General features: G+C 41.8%; 1 protein-coding gene across 1 annotated transcript in view; it reads right to left on the minus strand.

Moving 5' to 3' along the window:
* LOC124555565 (proclotting enzyme) overlaps positions 1-26,900 on the minus strand; it is a 431,375-nt gene that overhangs the window by 281,711 nt on the left and 122,764 nt on the right. Inside the window, exon 3 of the mRNA XM_047129523.1 lies at positions 756-1,004. Within this exon, the coding sequence (XP_046985479.1) occupies positions 756-1,004 (249 nt within the window). The remainder of the gene's footprint in view (positions 1-755; positions 1,005-26,900) is intronic.

The raw sequence follows: 26,900 nt of genomic DNA on the forward strand, positions 1-26,900 counted from the left end.
TGGAGGAAACCGCATGTATGACACTAGTGCGACCCATTTTTGAATACTGTTCGAGTGTCTGGGGTCTGCACCAGGTGGTATGAAAGGGAGACAGCGGAGCAATTCAGAGGTGGGCCGCTTAATTTGTTACAGGTAGGTCCGAACAACACGAAAGTATTATGGGGATATTTCGGGAATTCAATTGGGAATCACTGGAGGGAAGGCGACGTTCTTTTGAGGAGCAATGTTAAGAAAATTTAGGAAACGGCATTTGAGGCTGACTGCAGAACGACTCTCCTTGAATCAACGTACATTTCGCATAAGGACCATAAATAAGGCATATACATAGCCGTTTTTCCCTGTCTCTATTTGCGAGTGGAACAGGAAAGGAAATGACTGGTAGTGGTACAGCGTACCCTCCGCTATGCAGCCTGCGGTGGCTTGTGTAGTATGTTTGTAGATGTGGATGTAGGTGTATCTTTGCAATCTCTTAGTGGGACGGTATACATAATTTGATGCAGCGTAGTAACAATGACAAATAATGGAAAGAAATTCAGTCCTTCATTGAGCGAAGGTATCAGACTGTATAAAGTGCAAAAATCAAAGTTTTTCACCGAATAATTTTCTCGAAATCGGATAAAGACTAATTCATAGCTGGCGGACCGCCGTCTCTGAGCAGAGATAACACATCATTTGGCCAGCAGTACAACAACAAAGCCGCGCGCAGCACCGAATGCAGAGAGCACGTCTGTAGCAGCGGGAGGGTTATTGCTTACCTGAGTGGCAGCCAGGGCGCGTGCTCGGGCAGGTAAGCGGAGGGTGGAGGCTGGGGCTGCGGGCGCGCGCCGTACCGGCCGGCGGGGAAGCGCACGTAGCGGCGTAGGCGGCGCTCGGCGCTCACGTTGGGAGCGGACAGCTGCGCGGGCCACGCCGGGGTTCGCAGCGGGGCCGCCGCCTGCGCCGCAGACAGCGCCACCAGCACCAGCAGCGCCGCGACGCACGCCGCTGCGCTGGCTCCGCGGCTCCTGCGGCATAAAACACTCCACTCACTAACCGGTTCGCGATGAGCAAAGCGACAACGAATTAGTCTCCGTAGTCGGGCATGGCGGTTTAGCTACAGAAAGTCCGCGCTCGTAGATTCATTCCAGGAGTGGAAACCGAAATCTTTCCACGTGCCAAATCCGGCATTTGTCAGGAGAATGAAAAAACACTGTGTCTCTATTTGTGTATAACTAATTTGGATCCAAAAAACTAAGAACGTAATCTGATACGACAGAATTTTGCTTCTTAATGGATCGCCGCAAAAAATAATGATACAAATCAGAAAATAAATACTTTATTAAAAACATTCTAATCACGATAGCGGGAAGCTGACTGGTTCTAAGTACCAATAAGAAAAGTTATACAAATTGGTTCTTGCAGAGAAGAAAACAGGAACCATGCACTGTAAATAATGCTATTTATTTTCACAAATAGCGACATTATAGGTTTCAAACCGAGAGGATCATCTTCAGATGGCTGTTCTTGTACATACAGCATTTGTTGTTGATTGAATTAGTTCTTGAATTTTTTTTCCTCGGCAACTAACGTAAACACCAACAACCCCAAACATATTATAAAAATGGAGGTACATATGTATGTATGTATGTTCCACAGCTCCTAAAACAATGTACCGAATTAAATCAAACTTCTTGCTATTATCGCTTACTGTCTGGAAATCATTGGTGTAGGCCATGAAACACCTACCTATAAAAGGCGTCGGGGTGGGGATGAAAAAGCAGTGTAACCCACGACGCGCGAATACCCATACTTAAGTCATCCAGTATTTGAGAATGATAGGGCCTGGAGATTTGCAACAAACTTTACACGTAATTTTAAACCTTTACGAAACTTTTTCGTGCTGACGACCCCCATAAAATGATGAAAGAAAAAAAGTTTATCGTTTAATATATTTTAGCTGTTTATGTAGTAAAACCGCCGAATGAAGCACGACGTTTCAATTTATTACTTATTTACTACAAACTATACTAACGACAAATTCTGCAGACAGTATTCACATATACCACTGATAGATAAGAAAAATTGTATGTTTGTACGACGCATGGTTCAGAAGATGTGATGTCATATACAGTGAAATGCATGAAAAACTGCCACATCATGCAAGACGTTTAAATTTATTACTTCGATGATTCAAAGTCTATTCACAACACTTTTCACAGACACTATTCACATCTGCTCCAGTATATGCTTACAGAAGCACATCTTTGTACGACACATTGTTAATGAGAGATGACGTCATAAACATTGAGTTGCGTGAAGATCAAACCGCAGGGCGAAATTCGCTAGACATACACGTGAAACATGCGTATAAAAACGTGTGATATGTTAACTATGTGTGACACATATTTGATATGTGCATACACGGACAGCGTCACGGGTAAAAGCTTAACCTCATCCCCTGGAACGTTTTCAACCAAATTTGATACACATATTAGTTACAATCTGGAAACACAGTCTCCTGTTGGGATGAGCGCAATGACGCGGGGATAGTAGGGGGAGGAGTAGATGGACAGAAAGACTGGTTGAGGGAAATGCACAGAAAGAGTGGAGGGGAGGAGACGGACAGAGAAAGGAAAGAAGAGAAGACGGACGGAGATAGGGATAGAAAGAGATAGACAAAGAGAGAGAGAGGGGGGGGGGGAGGAGGAGATGGACTAATAGAAGACTGAAGTAAATACTACCCGGGAAATGCTGGGTAACCGGCCGGTGTGGCCGAGAGGCTCAAGGCGCTTCAGTCTGGAGCCGCGCGACCGCTACGGTCGCAGGTTCGAATCCTGTCTCGGGCATGGATGTGTCTGATGTCCTTAGGTTAGTTAGGTGTAAGTAGTTCTAAGTTCTAGGGGACTGATGACCTCAGATGTTAAGTCCCATAGTGCTCAGAGCCATTTGAACCATTTTTTTTGAATGCCGGGTATTCAGCTAGCGTAATATAATCGTGAACAGCCATCTGAAGATCAACCGGTAACGACCTTATTTCTGTAAGTATACTGTAGCTAGTTGTGGTTTTCTTCTTTACAAGAATGAACTTGTATTTTGTACAGATCCACAACCTCAAAGATTTTAGTTTTCGGCAGAAAAGAGCAAGAAATTTTTTGGTCCAATCCAAGTGCCACTAATACTGAGGTGTTGCGTCTTATTCGTGATAATACAAGCACAGATGTACAGCAACATGTTTTTAACTAATGAAACTGTAATCAACAAAAACCATTTCTCCTATCTTTTAAATTTTAGAACTCTAGAGGGAAGCACAGCTTGGCACAAAGGCCATGCCCCATCTACTAACGCATGTTTGTAAGACTACCTGAATCCAGTCTAGGAACATGAAAGAGAGTACGCAAAACACAACAGAACTGAAAAATGGCATTTAGAACGTTTTCCATTTCCACTCTCTCTGTGTTGTGCACATAACGCAGTTTGGTCGTGGTAAGGAAGAAATTGGCTTTTATTATCAGAACGAGGCCTACAACCATAGAGTTGACGTTCTTTAAAAAAAAAAAAAAAAAAACGTTTGTGAAATCCTGTGAGACTCAACTGATAAGGTCATCAGTCCCTAAGCTTACACACTACTTAACCTTAATTATCCTAAGGACAAAGACACACACCCATGCCCGAGGGAGGAATCGAACCTCGGCCGGGACCAGCCGGCAGTTCTTTTCCACCCAGACTGACGCAAGTTCCCGAGAACCAAACGCCAGTGGTATACTTGGTATGTGACTCATTTCATGCGCTACTCGATAACCACAGCCACTCCAGACGTATAGGACTTTCAATCTTATCTGCAACAGTAACACTGGATCATGTGACAAATGTGATACGCTGAGCGATTACAAAAGTTTTTAATCATCTCTCTGGGTCTGAATTGGCAAGGAATACAAGAATGAGTGGGCCTAAGTCACGGTACGAAAAGCGCTCCCAAAATATTACAGAACCACCTCCAGCCTGAACTACACGCTCTTCGCACTACTGGTTAAATGCCACATTTGTAGCTCGGCGGCTTGTGTAGTTTAAAAAGAGGCAAATTGGCGACTCGTCGGCCCACACTACTCGCCTCTCTCTACTAGACATTTCATGCGTTGTTTGGTCTTGCTTTATGTGGCGGTATGAGAAGTGGCATTCTGCGAGATACCTCAATCCAAATATCCATCGCATGCAGTTCCTTTCGGTATGTTCATCGGATACTGATTGAGATGGACCTACATTCACTGACAGCGGTGATTCCAAATGTTCAAATGTGTATGAAATCTTATGGGACTTAACTGCTAAGGTCATCAGTCCCTAAGCTTACACACTACTTAACCTAAATTTTCCTAAGGACAAACACACACACCCATACCCGAGGGAGGACTCTAACCTCCGCCGTGACCAGCCGCACAGTGCATGACTGCGGTAATTCCCGTCGGATTTTTAACCGACTGTCATTGACAAGGCGTGACACTCGTCGCCGGTCCGTCTTGGTTAGGAATTGAGTTGCGCCCTACCAAAACTACGGTTTGCTAGTTTCCGTACACTACATAAATGACGTAGTAAATGGTAGGTTTACGGCAGTATTAGTAGCATTGGTAGGGAAAGAAACATAAACGAATGTGTGAAAGAGAAACTCTGAGACGACGACTTCTCTCTCAATTTTTTTATCTGTTTTGCACGTAATTAGAACCGCACATCGTTCAGTGTTAGTCCATTGTGTATTTTATATCCTTAGAAATATGAATTGCATTTTATAAGTAATAAAAGTTAGTTGCATTTTTATGTAACTAAAGGAATTACTTTAGTGCAAATACATTTTACATGCACAAACATAAAAACCTTTATAATTATTGTTATTTTGTACTCAACGGAACGTTCTTCATCATGATCAAAGGCAATAGTTTCCTGTTATTACCGACCAGTGCGAAAGTTGGTTTATATAAAGTCGACGAAGTATTGGAGAGATGTTTGATCCGCTTTTATTTAGTTTTTTTTTTAATTTTTATATCTTTTTTTAGAAAATTGCATTTTCTAACGTTACATGAAAATTAATAATTTTGGATTGCCTATATATATATATATATATATATATATACTGCAACATACCTCTTTTTCACACTACAGATCAACAATTTTCGAAAAAACATGAATTAAACATTGACAGCTTTACTTTTGCTATATATACTGTTTATTTTTAAGTAACAGACAGGTGGATAACTATGTAGAGAAAAATGTCCCGTAGGTTACGCGGCCGATCATATATTCTCACTCAGTTTCTAGATGGTTCACTGCTTCCGATTTCTAGGGGAATTTTGTAACATATTGGTCACATACGCAAACAAAGTGATGGAAATGAGATAACGCCCGACAGGTATGGAACACACCCAATGTACAAGTAACGCGGGTAGGATCTTAACTGACCAAGTCTACTGGGAAAACTACCAAACTCTACGATAGTCTTCGATAGCCTACGGTAGTTTTACAACTCTAGTAAGGAACACTTTACGACCACTGTTCATACACCTTGCTACAAGGCTACGAGTTGTACACCTGTTCTTGTAGATACGTTTGGCTCAAAACGGCTCTGAGCACTATGGGACTTAACAGCTGAGGTCATGAGTCCCCTAAAACTTAGAACTACTTAAACCTAACTAACCTAAGGACATCACACACATTCATGCCCGAGGCAGGATTCGAACCTGCGACCGTAGCGGTCGCGCGGTTCAAGACTGAAGAGCCTAGAACCGCTCGGCCACCTCGGCCGGCCAGATGCGTTTGACGCTCCTTGTTGATATACCAACAAAACTGGCAGGTTCATTCACTATGCGGTAACGGGCAGGTCCAAACACTAAGCCCCATTAGTCCAACATTTTTCGGGCGCGCATCGGGAATATTTTAAATTCATGTTCCGATGTCTCGGCAGACAAGCTTTCAGCCATTCACACTGTGGAATAAACGCTCATGTGTCAGAGATCACACTGTTAATAACAAGAGCGTTAGTCATAGATTAAACTCGATAGGTCTAAGAGTAAAGCAAAGCAAGCGCAGAATCGGTGAACCTACAATGCTTACGAAGTGTATTGTTGGTAATTTTGGATGGCATGAAGACTTAGGAAATTTCCTTCGAGAGCACAGAGATGAAATGTGGGGTTTCCATAATTTGACGAGCAGGGAAACCTCGTCTCGGTTGAGCAGGTTGCATGATCACTGAATCCCAGTAGGATGCACTACCGAAAACATGATTGAATATTCGATCCGATGGGAAAACTTCAAGAAACACTATACCTTCACTTAGACACAACTCCACATCGAACCATCTTACTGCATTGTTTCCACACAGTCGACTGGCACAGCCACACTGCTTCACTGTCATCATTTAAGTCAACGGTGGAGGGTCATATGAACACTTGGTAACAGGTCCACGCCTACTACAGTGCTCTAAATCGAAAGTTGTGCTCTTTTAAGGATGTGAGTAATATTTTTTCCAGTGTGCTTTCATCCTAGAAAGTGTGTTCTACTGGAACAGCCCCGAGTATAGCTCGTTCAGCAAGTCTTCGACAGTGAGCATTGAAGGCGCTTTTGTATGTAGACACAGAAATGGCGCATCTCTAAGCGCCCAAGCGTGTGCCATGATCCGTCCTGACTTGGGCTTATTTGGTTTACGGTATATGATGTCACCAGTGTTTTCCATATGAGTTTTTCCTTTCTTCCGCGATTAATTAGAGAATGTGGACAAAGATGATATTCGTTTAGCGTACGGATGAGGTTCCTGTTTATGATTTTTTTTAAATGCCTGTAAGATGGACTGTTATACCTAGATTAGCTGACTAAGATGTTCTGCCACTTGTAATGATTTATGAAAACAGTGTATATGAATTTGTTCATTTGCTGTCAACGTGACTGTGCAACATATACTGTCCAGACACGTTAATATGACCACTTGTCAAAAGTCTAAATAAGCACCTTCTGCAGCGCGGTCCGCTGCGAGGGGTGCGGGAAGAGTGTCAGAGAGATTCTGGAGCGTACTGACAGGGATATGGAGCCATACCGACCCCAGGACCATGGCCACCGGCACTGCGTTTCTCGGCTGAGGCTCCATCGCGCGAACAGCCCGACTGAGGTGCCCCCACAGATTCTGGACTGGGTTTAAATCCAGAAGTTTGGTGGCCAAGAGAGTACGGTAAACTCATCCAGGTGTTCTTCGAACCACGCACGTACACTGCGAGCTGTGTGACGCATTCTTTTATCCCGCTCGTAAATGCCACCGTGCCGAGGAAAAACGAACTGCATGTAAGGGTGGACGTAGTCCCCAAGAATACATTAATATTGTAGCAGAAGAAGCTGAATAACACAGTCACTGTAGTGCAACGGTTATGATACCAGACTGTTCCATGGAGGATCGTGAGTTCAAAACTCAGCTAAACTGTAAAATCTTAATTTCTATATTCGGTTCGAGTACATTCTAGAAGTATCCAGATATGTCAAGAATCATTGTACTGGAATGTCCTGTAACTGTATATATACTGTATGTGTTCTGGCCGGAGGCAGTTCGCTCCGCGCTCTTGTATGTGCAAGTGCTGAATAAACCTTCGTTAAGTGAAGTTAGTGTTCGTCATTCATCTAATTGCACCTTCTTCTACGTGACAATATTACTATTGATCCATAGTGTCTTCCAGAATGACGAGATCACCCAGGGAATGCCACGAAATCATTCCCCAGTCTATGACTCTCCCTCCTGCGGCCTGGACCGTTCAGACGATCTTTGCAGGGTGTTTGCTTTCAGACATTTCACGTCGATGGAGCATAAAACGTGATCCATCTGAAAAGGCCACAAATTTAAGCTTCGTCGCCGACGAGCAGTTGTCAGCATGGGCGCATGAACCAGCAACATTCGCTGTATGATCATTCAGTAGTCACTGATGGTAGACTCCTATTTCATCTGGGTGGTCAGCTGCTCAACAGTTGCACGTATATTCGTCCGTAGACATCTCTTCAGCCAGTCATTTTACCATGCGCGATATACTTTAACAACAGTGGCTCGCGGATAGTCCACAAACGTAGCCGTTTCGGTAATGCTTCCACCCTTGGCCCGAAGGCCAATGATTATGGCCTTCTGGGCGTCATATAAATCTCGTCGAACATAGGTGGTGGTCACGTTAATGCGAATGGACCGTGTAGTTTCATCTGACTCAATGGAAAGTGAAAATATTTTTTTCCAAAGAATTTATGTCATTCTACCTGAAGATAGGCTCAATTAGTGAATCTAATTTAATACGATACAACTGGTTTACTTTAAATTTCCTGAAGAAATAATAGGGGTTACGATTATACGAAAAAATTTTAATGCTGAAAATTTTCTACGCGAGGTCATCAGAAAAATTAATGAAACAAAACACGGCTTGAAAAGCAGTTTCCCACTTACGTTAATATAGTTAGAGTAACAACAAGAAACATAAAAACGTACGTGAGGACATACTTACTGTACATTACAAAAAAAAAAAGTCGGACAAGTGCAAGAAGGACTCACGCTCTCAGGTGTCCGTGCAAACTTAATTATATATTTAGATAGTTCATCCATAGGTTTTGATGAGTGGGTTTGCAAATATCGAAATATGTGACATAAATGGCCGTATCTTTTGATTGCATTGACTTAGAAGCATAATATTTTATACCACCAACCAGCCGTAGACGTTAGTATTTGACATAAATGTCAACTGTATACCGATATTCTTTCCTGACAAGAAGGAGTCTTAACACGCGGACAGACAGACGGACAACAAAGTGATCCTATAAGGTTTTCGTTTTTACCGATTGAAGTACAGAATCCTAAAAGTCATGAAGAGAGGTAATATATTAGCGCAAGACTTGACCTCTCACCTAGCTTTGTGCACTGTGACCTTTTTCACGCTTTATCAACTCAAAAAACGCGTAATTTCTCGACGTTTTAATACATCTGCAGGTAAATGAAAACTGTCAGTTCTGTTAGCACAGTTTTCTAGAACCACTAAATTTTTCCCAGTGATTTGCCACACAGTTTCGTTAAAAAAAATGGCTCTGAGCACTATGGGACTTAACTACTGAGGTCATCAGTCCCCTAGAACCTAGAACTACTTAAACCTAACTAACCTAAGGACATCACACACATCCATGCCCGAGGCAGGATTCGAACCTGCGACCGTAGCGGTCACGCGGTTCCAAACTGACGCGCTTAGAACCGCACGGCCACACCGGCCGGCCACAGTTTCGTAATACTGTACTTGCAGTATGGGCAGGATGTAACATTCTTAGACCATTGAGTTGGGTATAGAAGTCGCAATCCAGGCATTAAGGAAGGGCAACTCAGGTACATTAAGTTACAAAATATTGTTGGTAACAGCTGAAGTAAAAGCACATAATACATCAAATGCGTGTACGTTACTAATCTACGTTTTTTACGTGCCGATGGTCCTCCTGTTTCAGCAATACACCCACCCTTCAACGCTGCACCATACAGGTAACCAATAGCGAACAGTAATTGAGGTATTCAGCACTAAGCTCTGCGGGAATGCAGATTGGCTCGCCGTTCTCACCACTTGACTTCGCCCTAAATCCCGTCGCTGTCACGGGTAACGAGTCATCGGACTGCTTACACAACATCGTGGTACGCGAAGAGGCGAAGTGGCTTCTGCTTACGGTGATGAGTGGATGGCGCGTGGGACGATCCTCATTCACTGGAGCCCTATGAGTATTCATTATCTGAGCGTGCTACTGCCAACTTTGACACGAAGGTAAGTGATTCAACGTTTCAACTTGGTGATTTACCGGAATCTGTGCTGCATCGAGCCACTAACAGGACAGAACTTCAACAATCACAGTGAAGGTAACAAATGTCGTAGTGCGGTTCCAAAGCGCAAGTCATGGTTGCACTAGCATTCAAAACGAAGGAAGTTGTTTAAATACGACTAGGACAGTATCGTCAACTAGTACTGTAGCTGTGGTCGCCTCTTGGCTGTCGGAACAGATGTCAGATTGCTATTAATTTCCACAGAACTTATTAAATAGTAAGAAGATGCACAATAGTAGCTTAAAATGTCCGTAGTTCCAATAAAGTTGGCTCTACCCATGTAAGGAGATAGCACATGTTCCCTTAACAGGACGATACCACAAAGTGTGAAGACATTGGACGGTAGAACAGCTTAAGAGGAAGAAAATCGAAAAGAACCTGTTTTGTTGTCTTCCGATTCACGAATAATATCGAAGCTTGGAAACGTGTGAGTTTACATAGAGGGTGAGCGCAGAACGAGTTATAATAGCAGCTTTGTTCGTAGAATATCCTATGCCATGGTGGGATGGTACTATATGACTCAGCATTCGGAGGCCTATAGTTTTCCACGGGAATGTTAATGGATTTTTGACATTGCAATAGTAAGTGGATGCTATCCTTGGACGTGTTGTTTGGTTATGCTGGTGGTATTGGCGTTTCTCACCCATGTTACTTAGTGGAAGACAAGCTATGATCTGGGGGCATCACTTGAGTGCCGATGGCAGTGTACTCTTCACACTTGAAACCTATTATTGTGCCTGCAATTAAAATGGGAGATGTGGTGCTATTAAATCAGCATATCTCAATCTGAACAGAGGAACTCTTTACTAACATCACGTTGTTGTTATAGTCTTAGTGCAAAGACCTGTTTGAATCAGCTCTCCACGCTAGTATATATTGTCCAAGCCTCCCAAATTCTGCACAACTATTGCAGCTTACATCCATTCCGATGTACCTGCTTATTAACATCTTAACATTTATATAACGCAGATGATAAACGATGCTGGCATATGGCATGTACCCCGTGTGTGACAGAATTTTGCCGTAACAATGTGCCACATCCTGTAAGATAAGGTAAGGTAAATCCGACTTCAACCAAAGGATTTGTTTGAACACCACGGTGTTTTACTAGGTTTGATGCTTTTATAAGTTGTACGTACTTGCCTCCCTGCAACATTTGAGATGAGTTAAACAGCTACGTACGGTTTCAAGTGGACTTCACACTACGGTACCACTAGGTATTTTCCTTATTTAGGTATCATTGCCACAGGTTAATGAAACAATAAAAATCCTTTGGTCGATCCAGTATTTAACCCTGAATATTTCGATCTGAAGTTTGTTACTTACTTATTCGTCATGCTGTACTGACATCTGATTGTTTTGACCAGAGGTCATATAAACGTCGAATATTTGATTTATATCGTTTCAAGTGTTTGAATACTACTGGACGTGATAGAGTTTCATTATGTGATCAGAGCACCAACAAAAATGGTTCAAATGGCTCTGAGCACCATGGGACTTAACATCTGAGGTCATCAGTCCCCTAGAACTTAGAACTACTTAAACCTAACTAACCTAAGGACATCACACACATCCATGCCCGAGGCAGGATTCGAACCTGCGACCGTAGCAGTCGTGCGGTTCCGGACTGAAGCGCCTATAACCGCTCGTCCACCGCGGCCGGCCAAAGCATCAACAGCTGTAGTGAAGCGCACTGTTAATAAAAAAATTAGGATGAAAAACCACAATGAAAATTATGGCTGGAAGGTATATCGATAACATATGGATGCTGCACATGTCCACTAAGACGACCGGCAACTCTTAGACACACATAATAAAACATTGCTCCGTGAAATCGATCTGTAAGTTTTTAAGTATGGGCATGGTGCCCGAACACTTGCTGTGTATTGTGGAGGCCATGACAGAAGTCACTGCTGTTATCGATGCGAAAGTCATTGTCTCCTGCTGAGAAAATGATGATGATTATGATGAGTTGGGTTGAGGGGGCGCTCGACATCACGGTCATCAGCGCCCTGACGAAAAGTCAAAGTGTGTCGCCCTTCCCCACCAGTCTAGGGATGAGGCCTGACAGTTCAAAAAATTTCACTACTCTGTTAACACTGGTATCGGTATCTGCGAAGACGGTGGTCCTGGGGAGAAAAGTCGCGAAAAGGTTAAGGCACTGGATCTCCATTCGGAAAAGAACCAATATCATTTCCCCATCTGGATACAATTAAGTCTTTCTATGAATAAGTCAGGATTTTTGCTTAGTGATGTCAACCGTGAGGCTACTTTAGTGAAACGTAGCGACTCCAAGGTCTGGGAATCTGACAACAACCATGAAAGCATTTTACTGATTCCAGCCGCTCCATACCGCATTCGAATGAATACGTGTGCGCGGACTTATCCGTCATGGCAGGAACCGGAGCTGGTGTGCTATTTTGAAACTTTCTGCCAGATTAAAACTGCATTCCCGACCGGGAATCGACCCCCAAGCCTTTTCTCTCGTGACAGTGCTGCTACTAACTGAACAATCCAGGTGTCTGGATAGCTCAGTTGCTAAGAGCTTGTTATGAGTCACCTTCCAGCCTGCTGCTATCTTCGTGACATACTTCATATATCATACTTCTAGCTGTGCAAAAATAACAGTTCTTCTTCTTAGGTGAAGGCCTTCTAGGGATCACGTTCTAATTTCAGTTCTTAATCCTTTGTTGTTCTTTCCTTTTGTTCCAGTATTACTTTGTTGTTTCAGATGTTTCTTTTTCCTGCCTTCAGTCCACTTTTCACAATTTACTTCTCCCTCTTACTTTCAAAGCCTTCCACTTTTAAAACTTATTTCCTAAACATCTCTCTCTTTCCAGTACATATTCTCTCTGTTATTCCTTCGCAAGTCTTCCCTATCCTCTTGAATCAATGTTGTTGTTAATTTCTGTTCCATAAGGTATTTGAAGATCCGATTGGTGAGTCTATTGTCATCCATTCTGTAAATATGTCCTAAAATAGTAATCTCCTCTTCATTATTGCTTGTGATATATTTTCGATGTTCATTTCGTTGTTAGTTCTTAATTTCCAAAATGCTGCATTTTTCGAGGACCTAATATTTTTCATCATTCTTCTTTGTAATATTTCTAGTTGTGTATGAATTCCTAAGAGACCAAACTGCTGAAGTCATCAGTCCATAGACTTACACACTACTTAAACTAACTTATGCTAAGAACAACACACACACCCATGCCCGAGGAAGGACTCGAACCTCCGGCGGGAGAGGCCGCGCAATCCTTTACATGGCGCCTCAAACCACGCGGATACTCCTCGCGGCTACTTCTATTTTATCAAGCTTATAATTTAATGCTGGACATTCGCTTTAATACAGGCATTCTGGTTTAACTACTACGTTGTAGTGTGTTTTTTTTTGTTGAGTCTTTTAGATAAGCAATTTATATTTATTATTTTAGGTATTCTTACTTATATCATAAGCTTTTTTCCATCTTGTGTATCCTTTCCTCGAAAGCAGGTTTTCTTAATCTGTTTCTTGAATAGTATGACCCAATTATTTTAATTTTTTACCTTTTGTATTTGCTCAATATCTGTTATTAAATTTTTGGAGCACTTTTTATATTTCTTACAAATTTTATTATCTCTGCAGATATTCTTAAGTCTGTCATGTTGACTGTCTCTTTTAAAAGATTCACTCGCACCGCTCCTCGTGTCAGGCTTTCAGGAAGTATGGCAGAATCATTTACAAATTCTAGGAAATTTTTTTCTCAGTAGAACAAGTGGCGATATTTTGGATACCTTCACCTTTCATTCAAAATTCGTACAATGTTCGCCATTACACAGGTGAAAATAAGTGGAGATAGACCGTCGCTGCCTGACCAGCTGTATTTATTTTGAAAGGTTGAGGTATTTCACCCATGAATTTTAGTTTTGAGATTGTGTCTGTCGGTTCATGGATTGCTTTATCTAGGGTTTCCCTGTCAGTACCGCCAAAAGATTTTTTAAAATCAATAAATGTAACAACTAAATCTTTGGAATTTAATTATCTGTGACGTATTACTGATATCAGATTGAAAATCTGTTCTGAGCAACAGTCCCCCTTCCTAAACCTACCCTGATATTCACCCAGTTGACAGTCTCTGTTAAGTAATATCGTTAAAAATATCTTATAGTCAGTTAATGATAATATCTCTGTATGCCTTTGGTAAAAGGGATATGCTGCTGTAATGCCAACGTCTTGCGTGTTACCCTTCTTGTGCGAGGGATGTATTATAGCAGATCATTGTAATCGTGCAATTATTTTATTTAAGTTATTTTGGCACACACACGAGTAAAACAGTCAAGAGAAACGCCTACACATTTCAAAGGGCCCTGCACACAGTTCAGGGACGTTACCGAAAGTCACTTGAACGATATATTCTGAAACATTTGACGGTCACCAGCATTTTAAAAAAGTGGTACTGTAAATGTAACAACTAAGACTTTGGAATTTAACTAACCCGAATAACAGATTCGTACGAGGCATATCCAGTGATACAACACTTCTGTAGCTATGGAAAGAAATTACGGATACCAATATTCAACGTATTATTACCCCGTAATTGATGTGCCGTACTTGCGGTCATTTGAATGACACGCCGACTGATAATTTACTCCAAACTCTACTAAAACTAATGCCGACAGGATAGCTATATGTTACGTTTACGCTACTCTCGACATAATCGCGCTATTATTTATTATTTTTATTTATTTTTAACTATTCTTATTTATTTATTATTTATTGTTAAATTATCTGCGAGCTCTTCTTTCGTATCTTTATCGTATTATATGAGTAATTCGATAATTTCTCTTTATATTATAGACCAACGATGATGCATAGTATGTATTGGTGATACACCTTTGGTTAGAAACAAGATAAACGTTCAGATGCAAAAGACGAATTTCTTATTATCTACATTATAAATGTAATTTATCGGTTTCGTTTTTTTTATTCGAATACAACATATACAGCAGCTGTTACTTCTTAGTCTTTGTTTATATTTCTGTGTATACACTTACATAGGTCAGAATTAGCTACACTGAAAAAGGCCAGGCTCTTAATCTGTAGCACTGCGAATCACATGTCTGAACGACATTCCGATGAAACTATGTGGTCATTTCTCTATATCACAAAGTTCCTTACAGAACACAGCGCCTCGTTGTTTCCAGGGCACGGAAGTTGGAGAGAAACACCAACCGAGGTGGTTCAGGTGTTAAAGAGGCTGTATTCGTATTCTCAGTGAGCTGGTTGCGAATCCCCGTCAGTTATCCTGATTTAGGTTTCCTGTGATGTTTCTACATAATATCAGGCGAAAGGCGTCTGCTGTTCGCTTCCCCAGCCCTCCTTTAATTGAAGTAGTTCTCTGTCTCTGATCAGTCGAGCAGAAAAAAGTGTTCTAGGCATGCCACTGGCAGATCGAATTCTTCTAAAAAAATCAGAAAAATCGCAGAGGCTCGTCAGAAACTGAAAAATATGGTTTTTGTGTACATTTTGGCGGTTGTGGGGAAGTTTCGCAATGCTAAATCCTTCATTTTTTTAATGGTCACACGCATATAATGTCTGCTCAACAAAATTTTCTCTTCATGGAACAATTTTACGAATTTGTTAATACGACCTTTAGCGTCTGGATAGCTCTAGATGGAGTGGAAATTTTTTCACGGTGTCTCAATGTAGTTAAAAGAAATCGTTCAACGAACGGTTAACAAATCCCCACAAACACGTTGTGATGCTTTAAGCAGTCCTCACACGGGACAAGGCAGCTAACGTTGACGTGGACGTGTACGGAACATCCGACCTCTCAAGAGAGACAGCCGTCGGCACACGGGAGGAGCTGCTTAGAGTGATTTGCGCTCTCAGAGTTATCCGGTGGCAGTTCTCGGCTTAATCTGGCTCGCGTAGCACACTGTTTGATTACGAAAATCGAAGAGCATAAAATAACTGCATAAACTTTAAAATTCCGAACATGGCTGCTATTCAGCAACGGTGAGTGTAAATGAATGATTTGAGAGAATCAGCAACCAGTGGCAGGTATATAGATTATTATTATTATTGGCTTTCGGCATGTGTCTATTCAGCCATTTCAATAGTGAAATGTCAATTATGGCATTACAAACGTAAGGACAACACAACAACCAGTCCCTGAGCAGAGAAAACTCCCAACCAGGCCGGGAATCGAACCCTGGCTCCTTTGGTTAGCAATTCGCAGCGCTGACTGCACAGCTGCGGATGCGGACAGGTGAAATTCCTTAACCATGGTTTCAACAACTGTAAAACTAATTTCATCAGTAGTACATGGACGTACAAAACCACATATTGCCGACGACAAATTTCGGAGCAAAGAAGCTTATGTCAAGTTCAAAAAAATGTTCAGATGTGTGTGACATCTTATGGGACTTAACTTCTAAGGTCATCAGTCCCGAAGCTTACACACTAATTAACCTAAATTATCCTAAGGACAAACACACACACCCATGCCCAAGGGAGGACTCGAACCTCCGCCGAGTCCAGCCTCATAGTCCAGGACTGCAGCGCCTCAGACCGATCGGCTAATCCCGCGCAGCTCATGTCAAGTAACATGGCATTTGTGCCATCAGTAAAACCAAATAAATTCCATTTAAAAAATTCCCATTTGGGCTAGGCTAAGCGTGAAGGTCTTCACATTAAAATGTGCATGGATTTAAAGGGCAATGAAATGGTCCCTATGTGGTTGGTGCTATGCGCCACATAGTTAATAACGATACGAACATTAAGCCTTTCTCACTTGCTTGACATTTTCTGCCTGTGTCCTGTTCCTAGATCATTACGTCTTTCTTGCATTCACAGCACCAGATCTGCACCTGGTGGCCAAAATTGGAACTAATTTTTTCCAGCGTAACGTTTCCGCGTTAACACATTAGAATATCTACTAAGTTTCACTTCCATACGATAATTACAGCCCATAATGGACCTCTACGAGTAGTTGTACTTTAATGATAGCCACCTGGTATGAAATGGTGGACTGAGCGCAGGCAGTTATGCCCCGCGCTGTGCACAGTACTACCTACACTGTTACGCGAGTTGCCTACCTTGTCAAGTGCGCTAGCACATAAAGAGAATTGGTGTCCGCACATAAAGAGGATTGTCGCTATACCTACACTTCATGTAAATACAGTACCGTCTATAGCAGTTACCCCACATGTGTACATGTTGTAACTAGCAGTCACATGGCATCAATTCCGCCTTGTTTTTTACTCACAGATTCAGATCGATCTTTTAGCTGTAATAATTTTGTAATTTTTATGACATCCGCGGGCCGACACTGGCAGAAAGGTACCAAATTGGATCAGATACCTAACAGAGGTTTTTCCCGTTCCGTTAAGAGTACGTCGTGTCATAAATTGTGAATTTTGTAGTAACATAAATTAGTAATAGTTATACACTGCTTAGTATCACACTTGCAGCTCAGTATTACTTCACAGAACATCATCTTCCTACCAGGTGGCCGTACAGTGCAGGGATGCTTAAGGTGTACGGAAAGCTTTAGGTGTCTAATACACGAGGATGAAAGACAACATGATTCTCACGAAACAGTTTTAAACGAATTTCGTGAACCTGTATTCGAAGAAGAACGGTTGCATCGCCATCGACGAGTCGAAGCGCACACTGTATTTAAAAAAAAAAGTAATGATTGACGATAGAAAACTGATATTTTAGAAACAAACCAATTAAGATTCGCAGATGACTTAGCGTCACTAGCTAATAACATTCAAGAAGCCAGAAATCAAATAACAAGCCTACAAAATGCAGCATAAGAATAGGACTCAACATATCATTCGAAAACACTGAGATAATGGTAGCAGATCCACTAGTAGTCAACCTCATAACAGTAAATAACAGGAAACTAAAATGGTAAAACAATTTAAATATCTAGGAGAAATTTTAGCTTATTACTTGGACGAGAAACCTGCAAGGCAATAAGAACTAAAAAAAAAAAGGTTCAAATGGCTCTGAACACTATGGGACTTAAAATCGGAGGTCATCAGTCCCCTAGAACTTAGAACTACTTAAACCTAACTAACCTAAGGACATCACACACATACATGCCCGAGGCAGGATTCGAACCTGCGACCGTAGCGGTCGCGCGGTTCCAAACTGAAGCGCCTAGAACCGCTCGGCCACACCTGAACTATTTTCAAAATCACCCAGAAAAACAAAATCTTAAAAAGAGAGAGAAAATAGCTAGAACATGCATAAATAAGAAATATCAGAAAGATGGACAATGGTGGATAGTATCTAATGAAGTGGTGTACAGCAAACTGAAGCCATAACAGATAATATGCGAAAAAAAGAATCAATTTTTTATCATAGCATGAGGACACCAGAAACCAGATTATCAAAAAAAAATTGTAGAGAAAGTTTGGGAATGAAGTAACAAGCAGCGTTAATAAAGGAATTCTGGGAGGATATGAAAGAGTTAGAATTAACCCTGGTCGATTAGCAAAACAAGACAGAAAATTTAAGGAAACTTCAAAACATAAAAATTAGATTCAAACCAAAAAGAGACATACGTCAAACAATAAAAAGGACTTTTACAGATGAGAGACGACAAAAACGATCAGAAGGAATGAAAAGATACTGGGCAATTCAGAATGAAAACCTGTTGAAGAAGATGATCAGAAAATGACTGATGAGGCTGTAGAAGGAAAGGGAGGAGAAGAGGAAGAAAAAAAACCTGTTACCTAAATTTTGTTCTGAAGACAGAATAATGTCTTGGTGGACAACGAATTGTTAGTTAGAGGTTCAAGGATGCAGCCAAGGTCTGGTTAAACCGTTATACAATAGCTTGCTGAGAGGAGGAACTCACAGAACTACAGTGTCGTGGTTCAATAATTGTTTCTACGATCAATTCAACTGGTAGGGAAAGAAGGTGAAAACATGAAAACATGTGACAAATGGTGTGTGCTCGATTATTTTTGTAGAACCTTTTTACCTCCTCGTATAGCTTAAGGTACAACTAATATTTTAAGACAAAAAGATGGGGTCCGACAAGGCCGAGATATGTGAACGGGATTTGTGACCATTTGTCTGGCACACAGATGAGCCTGTGGGTTGTTCTGGGTGATTTCTGACATCCGAATACGAAAATCTAGGGCTAGTTTCTCATTTCTGTATTATAAATGGTATTCTATGAATCTGAGCTGTTTCGTTTACGAGGAAGTGCAACGTAACATTCTTGGTGATTCTCTTAGAATACTATCAATATGCAACAGTACCATTCCATCAAACAGAAAACTGAGGCGGCCTCAGCCTGTCACTGACTATGTAGGCTGCTATGACAACGAAAAAGTAAACAGCTAAAACCAGATAAAAATTCACAGCCACACGGGATTCCTATCATAGATTCATAAAATCAGTGCACGCGCACACGCTGACAGGTAACCGATATTTCGAGAACGAAGGATAACGTTTAACAAGCCATGTTAAATTAGAAGGTATTAGAAAAAATGTCTCTCCCATATAGGAATCGTTGACTGACGGGCGAATCACCCATGGACGGTGCACTCATTAAAACACGCGTGCTGTTTCGAGTTTCGGGTCACAGATCCGTTCAAATGGTTCAAGTGGCTCTGAGCACTATGGGACTCAACTGATGTGGTCATCAGTCCCCTAGAACTTAGAACTACTTAAACCTAACTAACCTAAGGACATCACACACATCCATGCCCGAGGCAGGATTCGAACCTGCGACCGTAGCAGTTGCACGGTTCCGGACTGCGCGCCTAGAACCGCGAGACCACCGCGGCCGGCACACAGATCCGTGTTCTCGACTATGTAGCGCAGTGATGGAATGTCTTTTCCGTAGTAATTACAATAATCGAAGTAAGCCACTTGCATTGCGTTATTTACGGAGCATTGCCATCTTGACACTAATTTCTTTGCTTAGAAAAGCAATGATGACCCCATTTTTAAAGAAAGGGGGTGACGCTGACATTTTTTAAATCAACCATTTGTCATTACTATGTAGTAACCATGCAACATATTCGTGTAGCGACGCTGTTGTAATCTGCAAAAGTTATGGTATTCTGTAATAAAATCGTAAGATTTTACTGCAGAAAACGTATGAGAATTATAGAAGGGACAACATAAATGGGATTCCATGGAAGACGTACAACTTAGTTGTTATTAAATCTTGTTAAATAAATTTCGAGAACTTGTAGCCCAAAAAGGCTGTGCGGGAATAATGTTACCACTACTGTATATCTCTCATATTGATCATAAGATAAGAATGATTATGACACAGTCATTTTTGTTTTCCCCTTGTTCAATACGGAGATAGCATAGGTTGGCTAAAGTAATTTCTGGGGTGCAATTTATGATTACCCGCAGTCACACAGTCACAAACTTTGTCCTGTAACTATTAGCGCATCAGATAAAGTTATGGTGATGTTAATAAGCTGTAATATATGATCTAACAGACTTGAACAGGGTAAATCACCAATCAGAGGCATACACAAATACTTAGTTAGTGATATGGTAACATACATAACCTTCACTATGTAATAACGTTTTGACGGCGTGGGACTAGAGGGCAGCATACAGCAGTCTTCTAAATTCTGGAGGTATAACCTGAAGCGTCAACATCTTGGATCTTTAGACTGTATAACAAAACTTTATAAATGCGACTGATCAATGCTTTGTGGTAGCGGAAAATGTCAGCATGTACCGCTCCAAAGTGCTAAACGTCCATCAGTAATTAGGGAAGAAGATGAGACCAACCAACGAATACTATTGTTTGTGGCTATTATTTGAGAACCTAGACAATATTGTTACTGACGTTGGTAACGTAAATTACACCGAAAATGGCACGGTCCTTAGGATGAAAATTTAAATGCGCTTACGCCTATTACAGAACCCTTATGTAACAACATTATGGAGTCTTTAAAATCTTGAACGTGGCTGGAGGCATCAACTGTACTCTTCGTGTAGGAAAAGGCGAATAAACAGCCGAATCAGTTGCAATCGTGCAAGGTTTATTGAAAATCTTTTGACAGAGAGGTCGACGTCTTTAAAACCTCTTCTTCAGAAGGTTCAATGATTAACACTTAAAATAGTTACATGTTAAAATACGGGTATAAGGGAAAAGCAAAACCAACTCACTGACTTACAAAGAACTTTTATACTTACTGGTTATATTATGTTGTGGAGGTACGTTAAATACGGAATCATAAGGCACAAATGAAAATCAGATGCAACTCCATAACAATAAAACGACATAATATTGTGCTGACTGTCATTAGGAAGTGCTTCACCAATGCAACAGTGAACTGACGTCGCGTCGATATCTCTTGAGTTGAGGAAAATTTATGACGCGAGAGGGCAGTACATTTATGCGCAGAGTAAGTGCGAAAAAGTTCGGGGAAGAAAAGAACTGAATTAGTAAAATATTTATATAGAAAAGAGGGCTTAGAAACCGTAAGGTAGTGTAAAAGACAAACATTGGGTATTTTATTTGGTTATCGCCCAATTTTTTTTCATAGAAACCTGTGAATTATGTCAAATATAAAAGCATCTCCTCTGATGACCAGCTCCTGCACTTCGCCCCTCTCCTATCCCACCATCTCAAATCTCGTGAATCAACTACTTTTGTCTTCGTCGATTTAGAGAAAGCATACGACCGTGCTAGGCATTCCGATCTCCTCTTCAGACTCCAGACACACTCACTTCCAATTAACTATGTTCGCCTTATTGCATCCTTCCTCTCTAATCGCCCATCCTTGGTCACTATTAACAATACCAATTCCCGTACATTCCATCCCACTGCACGAGTGCCCCAACGCGGCGCCCTCTCTCCTCTCCTTTATCTCCTCTGCACTGTTGATAAGCGCAGACCACCCCCACCAGTCCACTTCCTTCCGTATGCTGATGACACCGCTTTCTACGCCCTTTACCGTACACTCCAGAAATCCCAACGATCCCCCCGAATCCACCTCAGTCACCTTACCTCCTGGTGTAACCAATGGCTCCTCAAGATCGACCCATCCAAAACTCAGGCAATAATTACAGAATGAACTACCAGTACATTCTGTTTCCATCACTTTAAACTTGCCATTTACGACGTTCTATCCAGTTAACTAACACATTAAGTATGTCGGATTAACTCTTGACCCGCAAATAACGTGGAAACCTCACCTACTAAATATCCTATTCAAAGCCCACAATAGACTAAAACTACTAATACGCCGAACATGGGGATTACACCTCTCCACTATTCTCCACACCTACAAAATCCTAATCAGACCCATCCTCTTCATTGCGAATATTGCATTGATATCCGCGACGCCAAAGTTCTATAAGTCCCTCCAAAAGCTTGAACGTCACGCACTCCATCTCGGTTTCCGCAACCGTTTACCTTCCCCCACATGAATCCTCTAGCATCTCATCATATTCCCATCCCTCTTCACCCACATCGAATACCTCTGCATCTCCTATACTATCCGCAAACTAGATTGCAATAAGCCCATTGTCTCCCCTCTGATTACCAACCCTGGTATGCTGCCGTGCCTTTACAAACACATCCTACCACCCCTACACCTACACACATCCCGTATCCTGTCCCAATAAAACTTCAACCAACTCCTTCTCCGAGCCAGTGAGATCCGCGCCGATGTTTATCCCTCCTACCAACTTTCTCACCTATCCCACTCCACATCAGGACCCACCTCTCCTTTTCTCTCTCCATCCATCCCTATCCCATCCCTCTTATAACTACCAACCTCCCCACACACCACACTACTCCTCAATCTCTGTCTTTCCCTCTATCTATATTCCACCTACCCACCTCAGCTCCTACCTGTCCTACCCATTGTTTCCCTACCTAACAGCCCCTACCTATCTACCTGCACACCTCAACCCTACGAAACATATCCTCTCCTCCGACAATACTTGTCAGCCAGTGCAGGACCATCAAATTTTGAGTGAAAGTGCAGTGCTTCAGTGTTTTTTCTCAGAAGTATTTCACTATTGTGCCATGAGCGTTTGAAATGTATACATTTTCGGTTTTTAGCTGTCTGTCTTTGATTTTTAATTTAAAATAGAAAATCAATCCTAATATTTTTTCACATTCTTGTTATATTCTTTAATTTCCTTGGCTGATGAGCGGAATATTGTATCGCTGACAGCCCACCACCCGTCCATATGACTGTTCCTTCAATAAGGTCACGTACGACCACCTGCCCCATCCTCGTAAAATATCCTTATGTTCTGCGAGTATGTATACTTGGGCTAAATATTTTTATTGTGTTGTGATGAAAAATCGTACGTCATTGTGAAATGCTCGCTGCATGGATAAATACATAAATAAATAAATAAAAATGTAAGCTGGATGAATAATCTTGGAAGTGCGGAAATGTGGGCGCCTCAGCGCGGAGCAACAGAAGTTCTTAGATGGCAGGTAGGTTCACGCGAAAACGCTCGCGCTTGCCTTCTCGGCAAGGAAGCGGAAAAAAACTTTCCTTTGTTTCGAATGCAGCCGCTATGTGGGATGGAACGTCGCCTGTTCCGCACCGGGGACCTCTGTCCCAGTTCTGTGCTTCCGCTGAGATTATTCCTCAAACAATGCTGACTTTTCAAATGAATTCGAGTATTACTGCCGGGGCGAAGTTAGCGGAACCGTGTGTTATGTGTACTTTCCGGAACGGTCGTCAGTTGATACGGATCTGTCTGGCACACAAGAGAAACAATGAGCATGTTAAACTGCAGGAAAACTGGACAACGCGAAGCAGGCGGGCATGTACTTCCGACACTCCTGGTAATGGGATTACACATGCAAGCCACATATAGTGGCAGGCGTGCCGAGGGAAAGCTCTAGAAACGTACCACTTCTCACAGTCCTAAATGATTGTGCGATGAAACACAGGTACTTAAGTAAAATGCTTAGAATTGCGCATTGTTAACCAGTGACATAAGAATTTTGTATTTAGTGAGCATTTTTTGTAAACCTGTATAACTGTTCGCGGAATACCTCATTGAAACTTTAAATGCCTGTCAACAGCTTTTGTCACGGGTTATCACAGTACACTCAAACTAGGTAAAATTAAGTAGACAGATCCACCATCTACGACGTTGCTACCGATAAGTATTTTTCCTGAAACTTCAGGGCATTTTAGAAAGAGAGGCAAATACTGTCAAAAAGTAGATTAGATCATGTCTTTAAAAGACACACAACGAATAATGCATGGAATGCAGTCACATTAAATCAGGCGGTGCTGACGGAAATGAATAAGGACATAAGACACTAAAATTAGTTGATGAGGTTTGCTGCTTGGGCAGGACAACAACTGACGATGCCTGAAGTGAAGGAGGTATAAGATGCAGACTGGCAGATAGCAAGAAAAACATTTCTCTTTTCGACAAAGGTCTATCTACGACTCAGCATCTCCGCTAGATAATGAGTAGCTACTAATATTGTTACAGTCCTGAAAAAAAAGAAAGATATTTGTTGACACTGAGTATGCATTGAAGTATACAAGTCACAGGATGACGATACATACAGATTGCGGTAGTATCGCGTACTGAAGATATAAAAGGGCAGTGCATTGGCGGAGCTCTCATTCATACCCAGGTGATTCATGTGAAAAGGTTTCAGACGTTATTAGGGTAGCTGAAGTTCGACGCATGAGACACTGCATTTTGGAAATCGTTAGGGAACTCAATATTCCGAGATCCATAGTGTTAAGAGTGTTCCGAAAATACCAAATTTCAGACATTATCTCTCACCAGGCAAAATGCACGAGGCCGACGCAGCGGCGTTTGAGTAGAGTTGTCAGTCCAACAGACAAGCAGCACTGCGTGAAATAACCACAGAAATCAGTGTGGGACGCACGAAGAACGTATCCGTTAGGACAGTGCCGCGAAATTTGGCGTTAATGGGCTGTGGCAGCAGACGAACGATGTGAGTGCCTATGCTTACAGCACGACATCGCCTGCATTACCTCTCCTGGGCTTGTGACAATATCGGTTGGACCCTAGGCAACTGGAAGACCGTGGCCTGGTCAGAATGAGTCTCGATTTCAGTTGGTAAGAATTTATGATAATGGTTGAGTGTGGCGGCACTCTGCAAGCTGGTGGCGGCACATCAATGGCGTAGGCTGTGTTTACATGTAATGGACTGGGTCCTCTGGTCCAATTGAAGCGACCATTGCCTGCAAATGGTTATGTTCGGGTGCTTGGAGACCATTTTCAGCCATTGATGGACTTCTTGTTCCCAAACAACGATGTCCTACCACTGGGCTTTAATTGTTATCGATTAGTTTGAAGAACGTTCTGGACACTGGATGTTCTTGGCGAAGGGCATTTGGTGAAATCTATATGCTGCTGCTAATTGAAAGGATAGGAAACGTGTCATATATGGTACTAACATTTTTTGTGCCGAAAAATATGTACAGACAAACACAACCACTACATTTAGAAGGTATGCGTGTCAGTCTTGCTTTGTAATGTGAGTATTGCTTTATTTCTAATTCCAAATAAGGCCAAAAACATCTTGTTTTTTATTGTAATTGTATAAGGGGCAGTCGAATGAAACCGCGACAGATGGAAAAAACGTAAGTAAACTATTTATTATTTCGAAAGGAATCTCCGTAGCTGTTAATACATTTATCCAGCTGTGAGACAAAAAAATGGTTCAAATGGCTCTGAGCACTATGGGACTCAACTGCTGAGGTAATTAGTCCCCTAGAACTCAGAACTAGTTAAACCTAACTAACCTAAGGACATCACAAACATCCATGCCCGAGGCAGGATTCGAACCTGCGACCGTAGCGGTCTTGCGGTTCCAGACTGCTGCGCCTTTAACCGCACGGCCACTTCGGCCGGCCGCTGTGAGACAAGACGATCAGTGCATTCGTGGAAAAATGATTGTGATTGCCTACGGAAGCATGATTCTACCCAGGGCATCTGAGATATGGAAGCCGCATGGAGAGAGATTGGGTCTGTAAGGGGGTTGTGTAAGGCCTCTCCAGCAAAACTTCCGCAGTGTAATCGAAACAACCTTGGCAACATGTTGAAATAATTTACTTATGTTTTCCATCTGTCTCGTATTAATTTGACTACGCGTCATAGCCGACTATTTCAGTGTTGATGCACTATTCTTAATAAAAGTTTTCCAGGACGTCTAACTATGTTTTTATCTTGCAGCATGTAGGATTACTCGTTATCTACTTATTGTAAAATAGTTCAAATGGCTCTGAGCACTATGCGACTTAACTTCGAAGGTCATCAGTCGCCTAGAGCTTAGAACTAATTAAACCTAACTAACCTAAGGACATCACACACATCCATGCCCGAGGCAGGATTCGAACCTGCGACCGTTGCGGTCGCTCGGCTCCAAACTGTAGTGCCCAGAACCGCACGGCCACTCTGGCCGGCTCTACTTATTGTACTAGCGAACCCTGCAACGCTTTGCAATTGCTAAATATATATGAGAAATGGATATACGTCCTAATCTCTTCTTTCCCTCTACTCTCTGTCCACCCCCTCCTCCCCCTACCTCTCTCCATCTCCTCCTCATCCCTCTCTCTGTACATCTCCTTTTGACCAATGAGTCAATCGGTTGGATCCGTTGGTATACGGATTATGAGAGACCTCTCCTGCTACTGAATCTCTAAGGACAGTAGCTTCATTGATAGTAATCCGCATAGTTTTAATCTGCAAACGGGTAGGATTGCAAAGTTTCGGACGACTCAGATTCCGCGGTAGTATTCCAATCATAAGTCGATAAGCCAAAAAGATAACTTTCCTGTTTGCCGTTAAAACCAACTGCGAGGAAGAGAACGAAACAGCACATAGATGTGTACAAGCTTTTCGAGATTTTTTGATAATAACGTTTCCTCTTTATATAGTATACACATATATTTATATACCATATAAATTTTTAAAAAATATGTAGCCTATGTCCGTTCGAGTGTTAATTAGAGTATCGTGTAAAAAATTTGAAGTAAATCGGTCAAAAAATTTTCGAGACATTCCATTTGCATTTCATGTCGGGTTCCAACATTTGTTACAGTGTCGCGTAAAAATTTG

Source organism: Schistocerca americana, chromosome X, assembly GCF_021461395.2.
Source record: "Schistocerca americana isolate TAMUIC-IGC-003095 chromosome X, iqSchAmer2.1, whole genome shotgun sequence".
Classification (NCBI taxonomy): Eukaryota; Metazoa; Arthropoda; class Insecta; order Orthoptera; family Acrididae; genus Schistocerca; species Schistocerca americana.